Consider the following 20,129-nt stretch of genomic DNA (forward strand, 5'->3'; position numbering starts at 1 on the left):
ATGAGGTAATGTTTACATTTTAACAATATTATACATACTTTTCAAGAAAGTACTCATATTAGACTGTATATAAGAAAAATTTTTAAGTTTAATAATTTTTATTTGTGATAAATTTATAAACCTTTTTTATTGTTATATAATTTTATAGTAAATATAAAGTTTTAATAATTTTATGTATATTTTACTTATTAGTAATTGAATAATCTTTTTAACACAGATGTATTTAATTAAGTAAATATTTTTGCTACCTGTTCTTCTTATTTTCTGACACATTATTACAATATATATTTATTGAATTTTTTTTTTGTCAACTTCTTTAAAATATTATAGTTGAATAAAAAGTTGAAAACGATGATCAATCAACAAAACGGAAAAAAGACAAGAATATTTTGTAGAAAAAAAAACTATTTTCTAATAGTTAAAAAAATAAAGTAATTCAAATAATAATAGTATTAAGTTTATTATGTATTATTTAATGCAAAATTATAATGTAAATAATAATAAAACTTTAACTTTATTAATCAATTGAAATCAATTTATAGAAAATTTATTTTAGACTAACTGACATACTAGAAATTTTTTTTAAAATTACAATTTTGATTTAATAAAATTTTTTATAGTAATACAACAAATAAATGAAGAAAAAAAAATAATAAAAAAAAACAACTTTTTTTGTAAATTGAATATGTCACTATAGTCATTCGATAGCACTTGAAATGAGATAAATTTTATTTATAATAAATAATTGCATAATTTTAGAGTCACTTATGTATTAGAATTTTTTTTTTTTTTGAAAATTAGAATATAAAAAATATGTATAATTTTTTTAAAAATACAATAATAATTTTATATAAATTTTAAACTAACCGATTAAATAAATAAATGACAATATATTTTCAAATGTAAAAATTTTATAAAAAAAAAATTTAATAAATAGTATTTTTTTTCTTTGATTTTGTAGAATTATTTAATACTTGTTCTGTTAATCTTGTATCAAAAATAGTTAAAAGTATAAGAAAATGATAATGAAAATTTCTAATTTCTTTCTTTTAGATCTTAGTAGTTTCACAGCACTTCTTAAATTTCATTGAGACTATCAACAAGTTCATTGTTATCATTTTTCTCTTTTTTTTAATAATATTTTCAACATCATTTGTTTTTTTTTAATAAAAAATTTGTTATTTATATGAGGCAATCTAATATTTAAAGTTCATTATTTCTTAGGATCAATTTATTGAGTATATATTTGTCTTGAAATTTGAAAAAAAAAATAAAATTTTTTCTACATTTTTATGAATAAGAGTAAAATTATTTGATAATAATATTATCTACAAAATTATAGTTACTCATACATCTTAAATTTAATAGTATATGAAGATTATTTTTTTTTCAATTTATTTGTATCATTTTCTAAATAAATTGTACAAGATTAATCATAAAGAAAAATAATAGTTATGAGTAGTAATTTTGTAATAGATATGGAATAATATAATTTATTCTTATCTCTAAAAAATGACATCATTGGTTTTTATTTTTACTTATAATGAAAAATTTTCCAGTACTATATTAATTTTTTGTATTATTTTGTCTTGAATATTTACTATTGATAAAACTTTCTAATAGAATATGTTTAGAATTGAGAAAAAATATAGATGGAGAACTATTATTCGTGTCATATGTCTTCTTTTATCAATTATATCAGCAATTGTTATACTTATTGGTCCAGGTTTCTGTATAACTATAACCAACATTTCATTTTATGAAAATATATGTAGAAATTTTTCTGTTTCTGATTGGAGTTTTAGTGTAGCGGCTCCATATCTTCAGATTTCCGTAATTTTTCTTACATTAACATTTTCTATCATGAATATTATTGAAATATCATCTGAAACAACAATAAAACTTCGGAAAAATTTAATCACAATATGTTCATGCATTTTTACATATAGTTATGCATTCACAATAGAAATTATAATATATACAAATCTTATACAAGCTTATTACATTGACAATACTTTCAGTTTTAGTATAAAAATATATGGGTATTTAGGTGCAGGAATATGTTTTATATTGGCAACTATCTTATCAATCATTGATTATATTTTGTTTAAGAAACAATGTATTCATTAAAAATATTTTATCATTATTAATAAAATACAAGATATTTTAAATAAATAAAAAACAATTGTGTAATGATAAAGTATAAAGTAGATATATTTAAGAAATTATAGAGCATGAGACCCTTTTTTTAATTCACGTAAATCCTCTTTTAAAGCTAGTTTCAATGAACGTCTCTCTTCTCTTTTAATATCAGAAAAAGATGATACCATCTTATCTTCTTTGATAGAACGTTCATTTTCTAACCAGCGTTTTTTATCATAACGTGATATTGATCTAAAAAAAAAGTTTTCTTGAAAAATTTATTAAAATAAACTAACTTTAGGGCTTCTTCAACTTCTGTTCTAGGAGGAAGATCATCATTACTATCATCAATAAAATTATCCATACTATCATTTGAATCTTCAGATGACTCTCTGTTGTAATTTTGTAAACAACGACTATTTTTAAAATGACTTCTTTCTTTTTCTCTAGTATAACATGAAAATTTTTGGGGAATTTTTGCAATTTTAGTTATATTACTTGAAGAATGTCTTTTTATTTCTACCTTTCTTTTTTTATCAGAAGGTGGAAATTTATCTTTAATTTTTTGCAAAATACCTTTTTCAGAGGAAATTTTTTTGTCTATTGTTTTACTTAATTTTAATTTTTTTGAATATTCAGCTTCTCTAGGAATATCATAATCTTTATTTCTAATAGTGTAATCTGTTTTTCGAATTATAAGTTTTGGAATTTTAGGTTTCTGAATTGGTGGAATAACATTATTCGTAGGTTGTTCAATATGACTTTTATTCTTTAATACATTTTTTTGACTTCTACTATCTGAAACTTTTTCATTTAACTTGGCAATATTGAAAATTTGACTAAAAGATAAATTTTGCCCTTGAGTTGATTTATCATTTTTGAGTGTTGAATTTAGTGTAAAACAATTAATTTTATTTTTCCCTGTTATCTGATTTACCTTATTTTGAATCCCAATATTATTTTTGTATAAATTTTTTCCTTTATTGGTAAAGCTTGTGTAGAATTTTTCACGGTTTTTAAAATCATCGCTAACAATTCTACGATTTGTTATATTAAGCTAAAAAAATTTTTAATATATTCAAAAATAGTTTACATACATTTTTGGATGTAACTTTTGCGTCACCTAATATATCAGCAAAAAATTCATCCATCACTTTGCATAAAAAAAAATACCAATAATAAAAAGACCTATAATTATTTATAAATTTTTATCTAATATTCATAAATTTATAATTAACTAAACTAGTGCTACATAAATAAAATTTACAATAAATAAAAGTTAAAATAAAAAATTAAAATTTTTTGTTTATAATTTTTTTTTAAAAAAATAAAATTTTGTAATTTAGAAATTTTTTTACAAAATTCTGTTTAATCTTAATACATACATTTTTTGTTGGGAACATGTTTATAAAATAATGTCATTTTTTAAAAGACAATTTATAAGGAGAGATTAGAAAATTACTACTTACTATACAAATATTTTGATATCAATTGTAACTTTAAAAAAAAACATGAGTTATCATAAATTAAAAAAAAAAATTTTTTTTATTATAATGATTAATAAAAATTCATTAAGGAATGTTAGAGATAACGTTTATCTATAAAAATTTAAATATCTTTTTTTTTGTCATATAAGACATCTTTATAACTATAAACGATCTTTATTTAGATATCATTGCTTTTTATATGTAGACTTTGGTATTTTACTTTTTTTTTTCTAGAAATTTCTTCATAGGTATTTTATGTTGATGGTAGAAATTTTCTACTTCAGTTTAAATATACTTTTTATAGTCAAAAATATATTAATAATTAATTTTATTTAATTATTATCTAATTTTATTTATTTTTATGTAAAAGAAATTTTTATGAGAGGAAATTAGAGTTTGAATATTGAATTAATGTAGTAAAATTAGTATTTTTTGGAAATGAATTTCATGCTTAATTTATTTAAGTTTAAATAATCTTTTTATTATTTATAAAATTTTAAAAATTACTTTGAAAAATAAAGTTTTTTTTTGTTTAAATTAATTAATAAAAAATTTAATTAATAACATGTATATATAAAAATAATAAAATTCAATTTTTTTAAAGAAATCTTTTTTACATTATTGAGTAATTGAGCTTTTTTTTAAAATAAAAACTATTCTAAATAATATGATATCTTATATATATTTCAAAGAATTTTACCATAATGAATTATTTTTGCAATTTTTAATAATTTCGTCCTTTGTTTTTTTATCAGCATTTTGATATTTAGTTTGTGGTAAATTTATATAAAAAGTCAGGTTAATATTATTTATTTTGTTAAAATAAGTTTTATTGTATATATATTCACCTAAACATATAGCAGCACCTATATCATTATTAGACTTGAATTTATTAATAAAATAATGTGGATTATATATTAAATCATTTAACATTTCCATTCCAACTATACAAACACTATGAATGAGCATATTACTTTTACAATTTCTTCTATACCAAAATGCTTCTCTTACCATATATGTTTTTTCATTGTAGTACTGGCTAACACAATTTTTATGAACCCATTGTGGAACTTTAACATATTCATCATTAAATAATGTTTGCCATACCATTTCATCTTCTCCGAATCTTCCAGTATTTATATTTTTAAAATATGTTGTTAGATTAATTGAATTTACTAAATATTCTACTGATTCTCTAGGTAAACCATGTGCAGAATAACCCTTTTGAAATGTCATATTTTCATTTAACAATCGATCATCAAAAGTAACATTAACATCTTTCTTGAAATTTAATGATTTGTGATCCCATTTTTTTGATAAATCTATACGTCTTCTGATTAAATGTTTTGGATTTACATAACTAATATCCATTGTACTATTTCTTGCTGATAATATTTGAATAAGTTCATAATTAGTTTTTAAAGGAAAATCATCATTCTAATTTTTATATATATATATATATAATTAAATTTTTTTTACCTGTAAAATAAATAAATATTTCCATTTTTTTTTTATCAAATATTTCATACATTCATAACTACTATAAGTTTGATTTTGACCAAAACTTGTCATAATATAGCTTACATTAGTAATATATACATTATCAAAACATTTTTCTAAATTTTCTAATTGTTTTCTAAATAATTTTGCCTTATCATCAACTGCAAAACAATAATGATTTTGTGGAGCATATGATAATAAAAATTGTAATTCTATCATATAATAGTCATTATAAACATTTCTAGCATAGGCAATTGGATAATTTGCTTCAATATCTGATAATGGTTCTGATGGATAGAAGCCTCTACTTCGTATTCCATCACATGAAAGATCTAACATATTTGATAAATTTTTATTAGTATATCTTTTATTAATTAAATTTTTAATATATTGTTCATCTCCATTTAATAATTTTGTACAATTTAAATTAAAATCTTTTGGTTTCCACATACTAAGAATGTTTTTTTCTACACTTAAGTAATTATTATTTTTTTGATAATAAATAATATTTATAGTTTGTATTGATAGATATACACAATATATTCCAAAAGTTATTATAAAAAAAGTAAATGCTTTTGGTGAAATATTATTAAAAAAGTGAAAAAGAGATGCTTTTATGTTACTTAAAAATTTATAATAAATAAAAAAAAAGTATTTTTATCAAATAGAAAAATTTAAATATTTAAACTTACATTTTTTCAATCATTTTAATTTTTTTTTAAAATTAATATATTTATTTTAATATAATTATAGTAATGGTAAAAAAGTTTAAATATAATTTAAAAACTATTTTTGTTCAAATATTTTTTATTATTAATAAATAATATTAACTTGATTTTAATACTTCATAAAAAAAATTATGAAAATACTAAATATATATATATAACTTTTTTTTCTTTATATTGATAATAATCTTTAAGTAGAAATAGTAATTTTTTATTTATAATATGATAATATATTTAACAATATTAAAAAAAATTTTTTTGAAAACAAATATTAATATTTTAAAAGTATTTTATATAAAACTCAGTTTTTTTAACAATAAATTTTTTAACATTGAAGAATATTTATATACAAAAAAAAAATCATTTTAAAAAAAAGTATAAATTGCCAATTAAAACATTTATTTTTTTTGAAGAATCAGTAGAATGTAGTATTAAAAACAATTGAATTATATTTATTTTAAAAGAAATTTAATATTTTTTTAACCTTTTATTATTTAATAATTACCATGACTATTTGTTTAAAAAAAAATTTTTTTTAAATTAAATAATTTTATTAAAAAATAATATAAAAAAAATTGATATATATACTAGTCCTACGTGAAATATAATATTAACAATCCATTGATTGATCAAAATATTTAAGTATACTAGAAGAATTGTTATAATTCCATTGAAAAATATTTGAAGGATTTAAAGATAATAATTTTGAAAAACCTTCTGAAGTTATATTATTACCAATAGTAATAAAATTCAATGTTCCTTCTTTAAGTAAAATATTGGCAAAAATTCTTGAATTTTCAATATCATTATTATCAACTTTAGAGATAAAGATAAATGTTGAAGTTTTAAAAGTATTCATATTTTTAAGATATGTTAATGTTGATAAAAGTTTACTCAAATTATAACCAGGTTCTTGTTTTATCATTGTAAGAATCATTTCAAAATTTTTTTTATCATTAATTGTATTATATGAAAAAAATGTTGAAGGAAGATTATTATACCATGATAATGCAACTCTGTCATAATGTGTCCAATTACTTATTATTGTATTTTTAATTAAATTTATTTCTTTATTAAATTGAGAATCTGTCATGACATCTGATGAGGCATCTATAGCTAAAATAATATTTGTTTTACATGGATAATATGGAATTGATGGTAAAAATGTTGTTGGTATTTTAGTGATTGTAGTTGTTTTTGTTAAAGAGGTTGTACTAGTTGTAGTTTCTATATCATATGGATTAAAATTAACAATCCATTTTTCAAGTATATTAAAAATATTATTATCATTTATATCACCACTCCAAATAAGAACTTTATTAGAAAGCTTCAAAAGATTTTCTACCTTAACATTCTCTCCAATACCAACAATAATTAATTGTCCCATTTCTCTCAAAAAAAAAGCATCTACAATAGCATTATTAATATCATCAATAGAACTACAACTTGTAAAAATAATAGTTTGCATATATTTAATATCATTTTTTAATGAAGTATAATATTGAAGTTTTGTTTCTTTTAAACCAGTAGAAATAGAACAATTACCTGGTAATTGTTTAAATCCATCAACTATTTGTTTAATATAATTAAATGTTGATAAACCAAATGGTGATGTTTCAGTATTTTTATTAGAATCATAACCAAATACACCTATTCTTGATGGATAATTCCATTGAGAATTTATTAATTTATTTGTTACTAAATATTTTATATTTTGATAAATACTATTATCAATATTTTTTGTACTATCAATGGCAAAAATTATAGCAGATTTGGGGGGATAATAAATATTTGATATGGTTGTTGTTGATAAAGTTGTAGTAGTAGTTGATAAAGTTGGTATTTTTGTTAATGGTAATGGAATTGATGGAATAAAATTACAACTATATGATGTTGCAAAAAAATTTTTAATATTAGGAATATCTTCTTTAGTAAAGTTGTATGATATTATTTTTGAAGCATTTAATGATACCAAATCATATGGATTAACATTTTTATCAAGAATGATAAAATTTAATTTACTTTTTTTTAATAATTGTTTAGAATAAATTTTAGCAAATTGTAAATCAGCATAATTTAATTTTGATATAAAAATAAATATTGATAGATCTTTTTGATTACTTGTTTGGAGAGTCAAAAGTCCAGATAATAATTTTGTTAATGAGCTTCCTTTACTTTGTGTAAAAGTATTTATTTTTAATTGAAAATCATTACTATTTACAATTGTATTAAAAGTATATAGTGTATCAACATTTTCATCATATGATGTTAATGCTACACGTTCATAATGATTCCAGTTAAGTGTTATATAATCATTAATTAATGTTATTTCTTCTTGAAATTGTATTGGTGTTAAAATGTCTGATGATGTATCTATAGAAAATATTATGTTTGTGAAACATGGATTATAATTAACATTTGGTATTTCAGTTGTTACTTTAATTGTTGATAATTTTGTTACTAATTTAGATGTTGACATTCTACTACTATTTGATAATTTTGAAGTTTTATATTTAATTGTAGAAATTGTTGATGGAGGTAGGGTTGTTGTTACTGTAAAATAATTAGGATTAAAATTAACAATTAAATTTTCAAGTTCATTTATTATCTGTTTATCATTACCACCATAATACCAAATTAAAACATTTTTAGTTAATTTTTGTAATAATGTTTTATCAACATTTCTACCAACACCAATAATAATTAATTGACCACTTTCATTTAATATCATAGCATCACTAATAGAATTTTCAATATCTTCTTTATTATTATTTGATGTAAATATTATCGTTTGCATATATTTATCTTCTAATGGTAATACACGAAGAAAATCTTGTCTTATATTATTTAATTGAGTAGATATATTTATTTTATCAGGAAACCAAGTAAATGAAGAAATATTTTTTTTAATTGTATTATAATTAGGTTCATTAAATAATACTATTTGACTTTTTATATATAAATTATAATTTGATGCTCCAATACGTTCAGAATGTGTCCACTTATTTGAAATAATATTAGGAATCATATTTTGTACTATATATTGAAATCCTTCAATATTCATATCATTTCCTGACATGATCCCAAAAACAATACCAGATCTTGGAGGATAATATGGTACATTTGAATGTTTTTTTGTTGTAGTATCTAAAGATGAGGTACTACTTATTATAACTTTATTATTTGTTGTTGTAATAGTAGATTTTATTCCTATTATATGAGTAGTAGATTTATTATCATTATCACTAGTTTTCTTAATACCATTACTAATATTGATAGCTCCTATTATAGTTAATGAAATACCAATAGCTAGGCAGACAACAGCTATCAATGATAAAATTAATGTCCTTATATATTCTTTTTTCATAATATTAAATAATAAAATTAAAATAATAAATAATTTTTATTGATAAAATCTTTTAAATTATAAATTTTAATAAGATATTTATCAAATAGTATTTTATTATAAAAAAAAAGATAAAATATTGTGATTTTTTATCAGTAATAAATTTTAATAGGTATTAAAGTTGGTATATAAAGAGTATTTTATTTTAAATGTATGTATTTTTAGAGTAAAGAAATTTTTTCTAATTATTTATAGATATATTGTTTAAAAAGAATTTTCTTATCAATATTGCATCATTGTATCCATCATGTTAGTTAATATTGATATAAATTATACACTTAATAATAAATATTTTAATTTATGGTATTAGAAGGATTAAAATATAATACAATTATTTATTTCATAAATTTAATGATATAATTAAATTATTATTTTTTATCTTTAATATAAATTCATTTATTTACTCGAAAATCAATTTTTATATCTTTGTTGATTAAGATATCATTAATATCTAAAGTAATATTTTGTTGTTTTTTTGTTAAATAGAAATATTTAACTATTATCAAATGATATATTTTTAAGATTTTTTTTATACAGTTCAATTTAATATGATTATAAATTTAAAAATATATTAAATTTAATATTATCATAAATTTTGATACATAGTTATTTGAATAATTTATACTTTTTATATGCTAGTTATAGTTTTGATTTTTATATTTCATAAAATTTTATGAATAATTTTTAGACTTTAGTGTTTTAATTTTAAAATTGAAATCTATCATTTGAGAATTAGATATAAATTTCTACTATTTCATATGTAGTTTTAATATTTTTGCTTCATTAAATATAGTAATGAATAAAAAATTTAAAATATTACTAAGTTTGATCATGTTAAATTTTTATTATTTAATGTTAAAAAATAAATTGCGAAGAAAAATTTGTTAGTAGAAAAATTAATCAGCAAAAATATTACAATTATTTTCATTGCATCTTTTTCCATTGATAATCATAAATCTTTTACCGGTGTCTAATTTCATTTCTCCTTCATTATTCATTTTAATAATATCAACATTTTGTTTTTTTAATATTATTTCATCCTTTTCTGAAAAACATCCTTGTGTTAAGGCTGAACTAACAATTTCACCAGTATAATCTTTTAAAGTATGTTCTCCAACACCACATCCATACTTTTTTTGAGTTCTACAACTAATACCCTGGAAACTTTCTCTAACACATATTAAATTATTTCCAGATTTTAAATTTGTTTTTGGTTTACAACCAACATTACATGTTATGAACATATCATTTCCAGCACGTGCACGTCCTTCTGCCATCCAAAATGTTATATTAAATATTATAAAATTTACTACAATAATAAATAAATTCATATTTTAAAAATTTTTTTCTAATCCTATAAACATTCTGAAAATAAATATTTCTTTTTATAACATTTTTTTAAACAAAATATATTTAAATAAAAATAAATAAAATAATATATTTAAAATAACTATAAAATTTTTATGTGAAAGATCAAAAAAAAAATTTTTTTAATTTTTTAAATATTTATTATATAATGTTTTATTTTTAAAAAAAAATAAATCACCATGGAAATTATACTTCATTTTATTACTTTTAACAAAAAATATATTTAAAAGAAAACTGTATTAAAAATTATCATATGATATTATCCAAAAATAAAAAGAATAAATTTTTGGAGGAAAAAAAAAATATATATATATAGTTAATGTAGAAAAAGATATTTTATTAAAATAATAGTAATAAAATAAAATTATTTTATATATCATTTTCATATAATTTTATATCAATACTAAGTGACCCAGGAACATTAAAAGCAGGTCTAGGTGTTTTTTTAACTGTAGTAATGTACCAACTTTTTTTATCTTCATCTCTTAATGTATCATTTTTTTTATTATTTTTTGTATTTATTGATAATGTATGAGCATTTTCTTTTATTGATATAATACTATTATTACTAATATCATCATCAGTTTTCTTAAAAATTTCATAAGTTATTGTTATACCATCTTTACCATCTATATAATTATTTTCAAATTTTAGTGGTTTTGCTGTAATTCTCCTTGTTTTTATTGGTGATTTTTGAAAACTTTTGATTATAAAATGTTTAGCATTTGTCTCAGGATGAATGTAGTCAACTTCTTTTTTATTATTTGTATTATTATTTATATAAATTTCTTCTCTAGGAATATGAAGTTCTGTTGAATAAAAATTATAATCAGGTGTTGGTAATAAATGAAGTTCTGTTACATATGTTTTGGTATCTTTTTTTGGTGGATAATAATATCCTACAGCTGAACCTTGTTGTCTTTGAATTAATCTTACTTCTAATAAAATATCATTTGTTACTTCATAATTTTCTGGTAATGGAATTGATTTATATTCATTTTTAGTTACCATATATTCAATATATTTTTGTTTATTTTTATTATTTGTTTCAATTATTTCATTTGTTAAATTCCATTCATTTGGAATTATACCATTATATTTATTATCTTTTTTACATTCTCTTAAAAATATTGTTGGTTCATTGGGTGTTGTTATTGTTCCATCACCTGTTATATCATAAGAGTAAGATAATCTTCTAGGTGTATATGATTTTCTTGTGTCTGAACTTAAAACTGAATCTCTACAATATCCAGAATCTCTTTTATCTTTCTTTCGTAGTTCTGGTGACATTGATAAATAAGCACTATCTCCTAAATCACTATTATTTTCTTTAATACTTATACCTATTATATCACTTAAATCAACTGTAACTTCAGTAAAACTAGTACCACGTTCACGAGGTTCATTTTTGTTCATATCTTTAAAAGAATTTGTTCTTTCCCAATCTTGAATCCATTCTTTATTTCTTTCATTACTATTATCACTTTCATTTGATAATCGTCTAACATTATTTTTTAATGATATACTTCTTTTTAAATCTTCTTTTTCAATATCATTATTCCAAGTACATTTATTTTCATAATTTTCATCAGTTTTTTTTATTTCAAGATCATTATCAATTTTATCACCTGTAAAACCACTATCACAACTTTTACCATCATCTGTCATACCATACCCATCAAAAGGAGTATTCTTTTTTTGAATTTTTTTTTCAACACCTGAATGTGGTACATGATATGAACTAACTTTTCTATATTCATGACTTAGATATCTTCTACCACCAACTGAACTTGAAAATGAACCATCAAATAAAGGTTCATTTTCTTCTCCATATGTTTCATTTTTATTATTTATATCTTTTTCTTCCTCATCATCAATAATATATGAAGGATTTTCATTAATAGATTTTGATTTTATAAAAATTAAATTTAAATCAATAGGATTATATTTTTTAACACTTTCTTCATTATCAATTTTTATTTCTTCACTAATTTTATTAGTTTTATTTGTATTATCAGGAATTTTAATGTAACTAAAAGAGTCATTTGAATCACCATCAGTTATTGTTAATGGTTGTTTACTTATATTATTATCATGATAATCATTAAATTTATTCTTCATAATTCCCATAAAAACTTCATCATTAATTTTGGTATTATCAAGTGTTATATATATATGTTCATTTAAATAATCTTCAAAATGTATTGATGCTTTATCTATATCTTCATCTTTTTTTAAATTCATTTCTGTATCATATGATGATTCTGTATAAATTTTTGTTCCATCTTCATTAACATTTAACTCTTCTGTTGACAAAAAATTTACTTTTGTTGGTTCAATTAATTGTGAATGACTATTAGATTTTTTTTTTATCTGGTGATCAAAAGGAGATTCTATATTTGTTTCTGCTCTACAAAATGTTATTGTAGCTGCTGATGGAATATCTATTCTATCATTGCATGTATCATTTTTTGTTAAAATATATAAATTATCAAATACTTTATCTTTGAATTCTTTTTGATCACCATCATTTAAAAAAATTTGATTTAAATTTATATTGTTATTATTTCCCATCATTTCTGATTTAGTATTATCTATACTTCTAACAGTATAACTATTTAATTTTTCTGTAAATTAATAATTAATTAGTTAATTATTTTAAAACATACCACTTTCAATAATTTTCCTACCTTCTGATGAAGAAATATTTTCAGATTTCTTATTATTTTGAGCAAAATTATCTGTAATATTATTATTAGTAGAAAAAATATAATCTAAAAGTAATGAATTTTTATCACTACCGCTATCACCACCCTCTATTATTGTTTTTTTTTCCTCAACAATAATTATATCACCATCCTCAATGACAATATCACTAATTGAATCGATAGCTTGTATATCTGAATCTAGTTTCATAAAGTTATCTTCTTTTCTAATAACTGTACTTTTGATCTCCTTCATTTTTCCTAGTTCAGATTTTTCAATATCGTTTACTATAGATTTTTCATCTTTATTAATATCATAGTCATTCTCTTTTATTTTCTGTTCTTTGATTATTGTTTTTTTAACATCATTAATTATACTCTCATTATTCTTTAATTCTTTTGTAACAATTTTTTCTGATTTTGGTTGATTAAAAATAACTTGTAACGGTATTTGATTTGGTAACAGTTTACTATCCTTTTTATTATTATTTTCTACTTTGTCATTAGGTAAAACTTGTCTTTTCACGATACTGTCTATATAAATCATATCATCATCATTCATTTTTATGGTATTTCTTGGGTTAACCTTGTTATCATTTAAATGTACTTCTGTTTCATTGGACTGTTGATAATTAAATTCTCCCTCACTATTATTATCATGTTTAGTAATAGTAATATTTTCTGGTATTATATTATCATAATAATTATCATCATCTCGACAAATCATCTCTTCATCAATTTTTGTTATACTTCTATCATTAGTAATATCATAACTTTTACTTCTTCTTCGACAATTTTTTCTAAACATATCAGATATCCAATCATTTTTAATATTATCAATTCTTTCATTTAACTTTATTTGAAATACTTCTTCTAAATCAACTGGATTAACATTTTTATTTACTTTATCATCAACATTTTCTTTCTTTTTTTCTATTTCACAAATTGGACAATTTACCTTGGAACATCTTAAATTATTATCAACACCATCATAATTTATAATATGTGATTGACCATGTATTTTTGAAGGCTCTCCAACTACCATCTCACCTATAAAATCGGGTGATGTATCATTTTCATTAACAATATATTTTTTTTGATTAGTAGTAGGTGATTGTAACAAAATATTATCCTTTTGCTGGGATCTGGCATTGAAATTTGTTGATATTCTCTTTTCTTCATTAACATTTAATTGAATTAAAGGATTCATAGATTCTCTATCTGATAAATGGCATTCATTAACGATATGTTCAATAAAATTTTTTTCATATTTATTATAATTTTTACTCTCATCAAAAAATAATTGACAATTATTAATAGTTTCAGATGTTTTTCTAACAATTTCATTATCATTATCTTTAGGGTGATTAAGAAAATCAAGAACCTGTTTAATGACATCATCCGCCACAACATTTGATATTGAACGTTCTTTTTGTAGAAATCTTTTTTCATTATATTCTTTTATTATATTTCCCATTTTTTCTAATACATCATATAGGTGTTGCCTTTTTTGACACAAATTTATAGCAAACCATCCTTTTTTGTAGCCATCATGATCCTTACCACCTACATGTTCAAAATGTATATTATTTTCAAGAAATTTTATTAAAATATTTTGATCAATATGTGTTAAATCAAAATATATCAAAAATCCACCTAATGGTTTTACAAAAGGTATTTTTAAGTTTCTTAAAATTGTCATAGCCATCTCTCTGTTAGATGATAATTCTTCATTTTTTGTTTTTTGTAATTCATCAAACCATTGTTTGTCGTGGAGAAATTCTTCAGCAAAATTTTGTGTTAAACCATTTACAGTATAGTATGATGATAATTTATCCATACATTCAAATGTTTTTTCATCTTCCATATATACTAATGAAAATCTAAGACCAGGTAATAACATATCCTATAAAAAAAAATAAATATTATAATAAAATTAAATAATAAATTTACTTTACTAAAACTCCATGTCCAAAAAATATTTTTATATTTTTTAAATCTTTCAATATCTTTAAGAATTGTATTAAATTTTTCTTTACCATCATTATCATATATACTAAATGAGGTTGCCTCATCCATGATAAGGAGTATCTTTTTATCTTCTGAAAATTGTATTATTTCTCTTATTTGTTCAGAGGAAAAGATACTCCCAGTTGGATTATGTGGATTAGATATTAATATTCCTTTAACTTTTTTACACTTAAAAAATTATGTATAATTAAATAATTATGAAAAAAAAAAATTAAATAAATATTTATATATATAAAGAATATATAGTTAAAACTTACTTTTAAATATGTTGATTCAAATTGACTACGTGATAATTTTGGGGTATTTATGTCTTCCTAAAATATATTAAATTTAAAATTTATATATTGTATAAAGCGAGTAATTAATTTAATATTGATAAAATTATATGTCTATAGATAATTTTTGTTCATTAATATTAATATGTTTCTTTTTTATATTACTATTATTTTTTAAATAAGAATTATATTAAAATAACATATATTAATAGTGATGTTTTTTAATTTTAAATAAAAAAAAAACTTACAAAATAAATAGGTATAAGATTGATATTATTTTTGATAGCAAATATTTCATGATATTTATTAATGTAGGGAGCTGGACATAATATACAATCAGATGGATCAAAAAGAGTAAAAGCTAACATATCTAAAGTTGCTGTTGTACCAGGAGTAATAATTAATTGTTTTGGTGATATATTACATGAAAGATGACTACAAATAAAATTGGCACAAGAAACTTTTATTGATTCCATTCCTGTAGGTGAAGGGGGATAGTGTGTAAGAATTGCTGGATCAAGAAAAAATGTCTCTTTTGCTTCAAGTATCTTAAAAAAAAATTATTTATTTTTTAAGAGTTATTATAATAGATTTTTACCTTGTTTTTAATTAGTTCAGTTTTATACCCAAAAAGAGATTTACTTCTGGAGACAAAACATTTTTTTCCTTCTTTTTCTATTCTATTTTTTCTATTTTTTTTTATTATCTCAATTATAGGATTTTTTATTAGATTATCATTAGTTTCTAATAATCTTTTTCCTCTTTTTGATAATAAAGAAAATATTTCAATATTCTTATTACCATCATCCATCTTTATAACTCCATTAAACATCTTTTTTCACCAGGTGTAATTAAAATCTACAACAAAAAATAAATAGACAATTAATAAAAAAAAAAGATTAAAACAATTTAAAAAAAAAATGAATGATCAAATAACAAAATAGTAAGTCATTTAAAAAAATATCGTAAAAAAAATTTTTTAAAATTGTAAACATTATTTTAAATAAAAAATTTTTTTATGATCATTGAATATATACATATATATGTAATTTATAAAACATAAATATATCTATGATCTGATAATCTTTCTACTCTTTTAAATTTCTTTTTAAAATAAAATATTTTGATAACATATTAATATAAATACATCAAAATAGGATATATATATATACAAAATATATAATTTTATTTTATCAATGATTCATATATATTGAATTGTTATACAAAAATATAATATAATAGAAAAAAAAATATTAAAACATATAATTAAAATGTTAAAAATTAAATTGTTTAATTAAAAAGTATTAAAATGTATATATTTCTATCTAAAAATAAATAGAACATTTAAAATTAATTTAAATATTCTATCACTTAAAATAATAAAACAATTAGAAAAGGAATATTAAAGTAAAAATAAATACTTTTTTTAATAATAACAATTTTTTTAATATAAATTACAAGTAAGTAAAAACGTAAAGACAGAAATGAGCTATTTCTTTTAAAAAGTTTACTTTTATCTTTAAAAATAGATTAAAATCTTTTCTTTAACTATCTATTATTTAATATTAAAAAAAAATATGTTTCTTTTTTTTAGTCTTTTAATAGAAAAATATTTATATAACTTTTTACCTATTTAATGTTTAATTTATCCTAATTAAAATTATCTTTTAATTTTTATCATACATATTCTTTCTTATCTCTTTAATTTAATTAATTTTAATATCCTTGTAATATAATTTGATAGTATAATAAATTAAAAGGTTGTCAATAGGAAATGAGACATACTAACAATTAAAAAAAATAAAATTTTATTTTTAAAGTTTTTATTACACCAAACAAAAATATATATACATAAGAAGGTGATGAACTGTAAAAAAAAAGTGATTGATCTTGTATTTAAAATATAATAATAATAATAATATATAGTTATTGATATGATATCAAAAATTAATATTAAGATTACTTTTTATGTATTGTTATAAAAATAAAAAATTTTAAAAAATATATTTTTAACAAAATACCATGAAAAATAAAGAAGGAGGAGAGAGAAAATGAGATTTAATGATTTTAAAATTGATCTTTTGTTTAAGAAAATTTTTACACAATATATTACATTGTTTTTTTTTTTAAATGATAATTAAATATTTTAACTATTCTTTTATTAATGGTAAATTGAACAATTTATTACTACCATCTATTTTAATACAATTATTTTGTCATTATTTTGTATTTCTTTTAAAAATAATTCTTTTCTATTTTTAAATAATTTCTTTTCATATTTTTAGTACATTTCTTAATCGGTATATTTTTTTATTTGTAAATAATTTGTGTATGTATCAATATCATTTACCTTTTTTGGTTCAAATATATGTTATTGAAAATTGATCATAAATGTTTGTGTAACTATAATAAAATATAGTCATTCATATTTAACAATCCCGTTTATATAAGATTTTTTTATTAGCATGGAAAAAAAAAACAAATAAATAATATCACTTAAAGTTCGCATCTCTTTGAAAAATAATTATCATTTATTTACATTTTATCATAATTATTTTCAATATTTTTGATCAAATAATAATATTAAAATTTAAAAGGATTATACTCTATTAAATAAACCATTAATAATTTTTATTACAATTAAATTTACACAAAAAAAAAAATTTAAAGTTTCTTTTTACGTTATTACAAAATTTAAAATAAATTAAAAAAAATATTATAATAACATTAAATTTTTTTTTCTAAAAACATGTGAATAAATCTATTAATATTTTACTAATTAAATTTATAAATAAATAAAGCATCATTAAATTTTCAATCAAAATTATACAAATCTTGTCCTTGACTCGTGCATCATTTTTGCTTTTATTTTGTCAAAGTTACATACCAATGATGTTATTAAAACTTGTTAATGTTCAATAGTATAACATAACTTCTGGTATAAGAAAAAGGTATTGGGTAAATATAATAAATATATTAATATAATGCTATTAAACTGGTAATTTAAATAAAAATACTCTTTTACGAAATAAAAATATTTTAGAAAAATAAACTATAAAGGTCAAATTTTTGAGCAACCTTAAGCAAAAATTCATACATATATTTATTTTTGTTAGAAGATTACATTATATTTTATTTAGTCTCATTTTTTATCAATTATGGTTTCTCTATCATTTACTTTACCTATTCTTTTCGTTTCTAGTGTTAATGGTTTCCTATGGGGTTGTTGTAGTTATTCAGCTCCATCATATTATGTTCAACCATCAGGATATTATCAACCAACTGTTTCATATGCCTATCAACCTCCAACTACATATTATATGAGAGTTCCAATTTATGCTAAAATAAGTAATTTACCTTCATATCCTCAACCAACTGGTTATGTTCAACCTGGAGGTTATTCACAACCTGGAAATTATCCTCAAACTGGAGGATACCCATCATCCTATACATCAATTGACTATAAAAATCTTTATGTTCAACCAGGAATTGATCCAAATCAATTAACAAATGTAGTTTTATATAATAGTCCAACAAATAATTATATAACTGCTCCAAGAGTTGGAAATACATATCAACAACAACCTATTTCTCAACCAATATCTCAACCAACACAAGATTCATCATATGATCCATTCCCAAAATATGATAATAAAGTTCCTATTAAAACAGAAGTACCAGATTACTCTCCAACAGAAACAACTCAACAAGAAGAGGTATATAAAATAAAAAATGAACCAGCAGCACCATATCATCCATCTGTTGTAACTGAACCACAAGCTCCATATAATCCTCCTTCCGTTACTTCACCACCATATACAGTAACTTCTGCTAAAGAAACATCATACATTCCAACATCTAATGTTGCTAGTGCACCTCCAGGAACCAATGAACCATATAAAAAAAAAGTATAAAAAAATTGTATAAAGAAGTACAAAAAAAAAAAAAGAAAAATATATATAAATCCTTTTTATTGGTCTCATATAAAATAAAATAAGTACTTTAACAAATTTTTTTATCAATTAAAAAACTTTTTTTTTAAATACATTTTATACATAAACTTTAGTATATAAAAATAACATTAAAACTTATAATTTTATATCAATAAAAGAGTATAGTGTAAAAAAATTAAAAAATTCTTTTTTTCTATCTGATATTTAAAAAATGATAAAAAAAAATATTAACATTTAAAATTATGATAAAAATTGTTGGAGTTTTGTTATTTATAAATAATGATAAAATGATAGCATTAAAAAATACTGTTTAAAATTTATTATTATTTACCATAAATATATTGAAGAATGTGATGTCTTTTCAATTTTTAAAACTTATGAAACTTCTTATGATATAAAAATAATTTACAATCTATAAAACATTTCTTATAATATCCTGATATAATATATATCTTTTTATCTTATCAAATAAATATTTATATTAACTATAATCATCTATTTAAGTTTTGACAAATTTTATTTGTAATGTATTTTTAA

General features: G+C 19.8%; 6 protein-coding genes across 6 annotated transcripts; 2 read left to right on the plus strand and 4 right to left on the minus strand.

Moving 5' to 3' along the window:
* Positions 1 to 1,626: 1,626 nt before the first annotated feature.
* Positions 1,627 to 2,130, plus strand: SRAE_1000021600 (Hypothetical protein; the record flags this gene model as incomplete). The annotated part of the gene is made up of 1 exon (XM_024647022.1): positions 1,627 to 2,130. The coding sequence occupies one exon, from the start codon at positions 1,627 to 1,629 to the stop codon at positions 2,128 to 2,130; it is 504 nt and encodes a 167-aa protein (XP_024501142.1).
* Positions 2,131 to 2,225: 95 nt separating this feature from the next.
* Positions 2,226 to 5,835, minus strand: SRAE_1000021700 (Glycosyl transferase, family 14 and Chromatin SPT2 family-containing protein; the record flags this gene model as incomplete). The annotated part of the gene is made up of 6 exons (XM_024647023.1): positions 2,226 to 2,394; positions 2,439 to 3,199; positions 3,240 to 3,330; positions 4,330 to 5,066; positions 5,109 to 5,751; positions 5,822 to 5,835. The coding sequence occupies 6 exons, from the start codon at positions 5,833 to 5,835 to the stop codon at positions 2,226 to 2,228; spliced, it is 2,415 nt and encodes an 804-aa protein (XP_024501143.1).
* Positions 5,836 to 6,464: 629 nt separating this feature from the next.
* On the minus strand, positions 6,465 to 9,221 carry SRAE_1000021800 (von Willebrand factor, type A domain-containing protein; the record flags this gene model as incomplete). The annotated part of the gene is made up of 1 exon (XM_024647024.1): positions 6,465 to 9,221. The coding sequence occupies one exon, from the start codon at positions 9,219 to 9,221 to the stop codon at positions 6,465 to 6,467; it is 2,757 nt and encodes a 918-aa protein (XP_024501144.1).
* A 935-nt stretch (positions 9,222 to 10,156) lies between these two features.
* SRAE_1000021900 (Hypothetical protein) lies at positions 10,157 to 10,537 on the minus strand (the record flags this gene model as incomplete). Its single annotated transcript, XM_024647025.1, has 1 exon — positions 10,157 to 10,537. The coding sequence occupies one exon, from the start codon at positions 10,535 to 10,537 to the stop codon at positions 10,157 to 10,159; it is 381 nt and encodes a 126-aa protein (XP_024501145.1).
* Positions 10,538 to 10,997: 460 nt separating this feature from the next.
* Positions 10,998 to 16,471, minus strand: SRAE_1000022000 (Aminotransferase, class I/classII domain and Pyridoxal phosphate-dependent transferase, major region, subdomain 1 and Pyridoxal phosphate-dependent transferase, major region, subdomain 2 and Pyridoxal phosphate-dependent transferase domain-containing protein; the record flags this gene model as incomplete). Its single annotated transcript, XM_024647026.1, has 6 exons — positions 10,998 to 13,255; positions 13,298 to 15,239; positions 15,287 to 15,532; positions 15,622 to 15,678; positions 15,888 to 16,187; positions 16,238 to 16,471. The coding sequence occupies 6 exons, from the start codon at positions 16,469 to 16,471 to the stop codon at positions 10,998 to 11,000; spliced, it is 5,037 nt and encodes a 1,678-aa protein (XP_024501146.1).
* A 2,326-nt stretch (positions 16,472 to 18,797) lies between these two features.
* Positions 18,798 to 19,553, plus strand: SRAE_1000022100 (Hypothetical protein; the record flags this gene model as incomplete). Its single annotated transcript, XM_024647027.1, has 1 exon — positions 18,798 to 19,553. The coding sequence occupies one exon, from the start codon at positions 18,798 to 18,800 to the stop codon at positions 19,551 to 19,553; it is 756 nt and encodes a 251-aa protein (XP_024501147.1).
* Between the last annotated feature and the right edge of the window lie 576 nt (positions 19,554 to 20,129).

This window comes from Strongyloides ratti, assembly GCF_001040885.1.
Source record: "Strongyloides ratti genome assembly S_ratti_ED321, chromosome : 1".
In the NCBI taxonomy this organism is placed as follows: domain Eukaryota; kingdom Metazoa; phylum Nematoda; class Chromadorea; order Rhabditida; family Strongyloididae; genus Strongyloides; species Strongyloides ratti.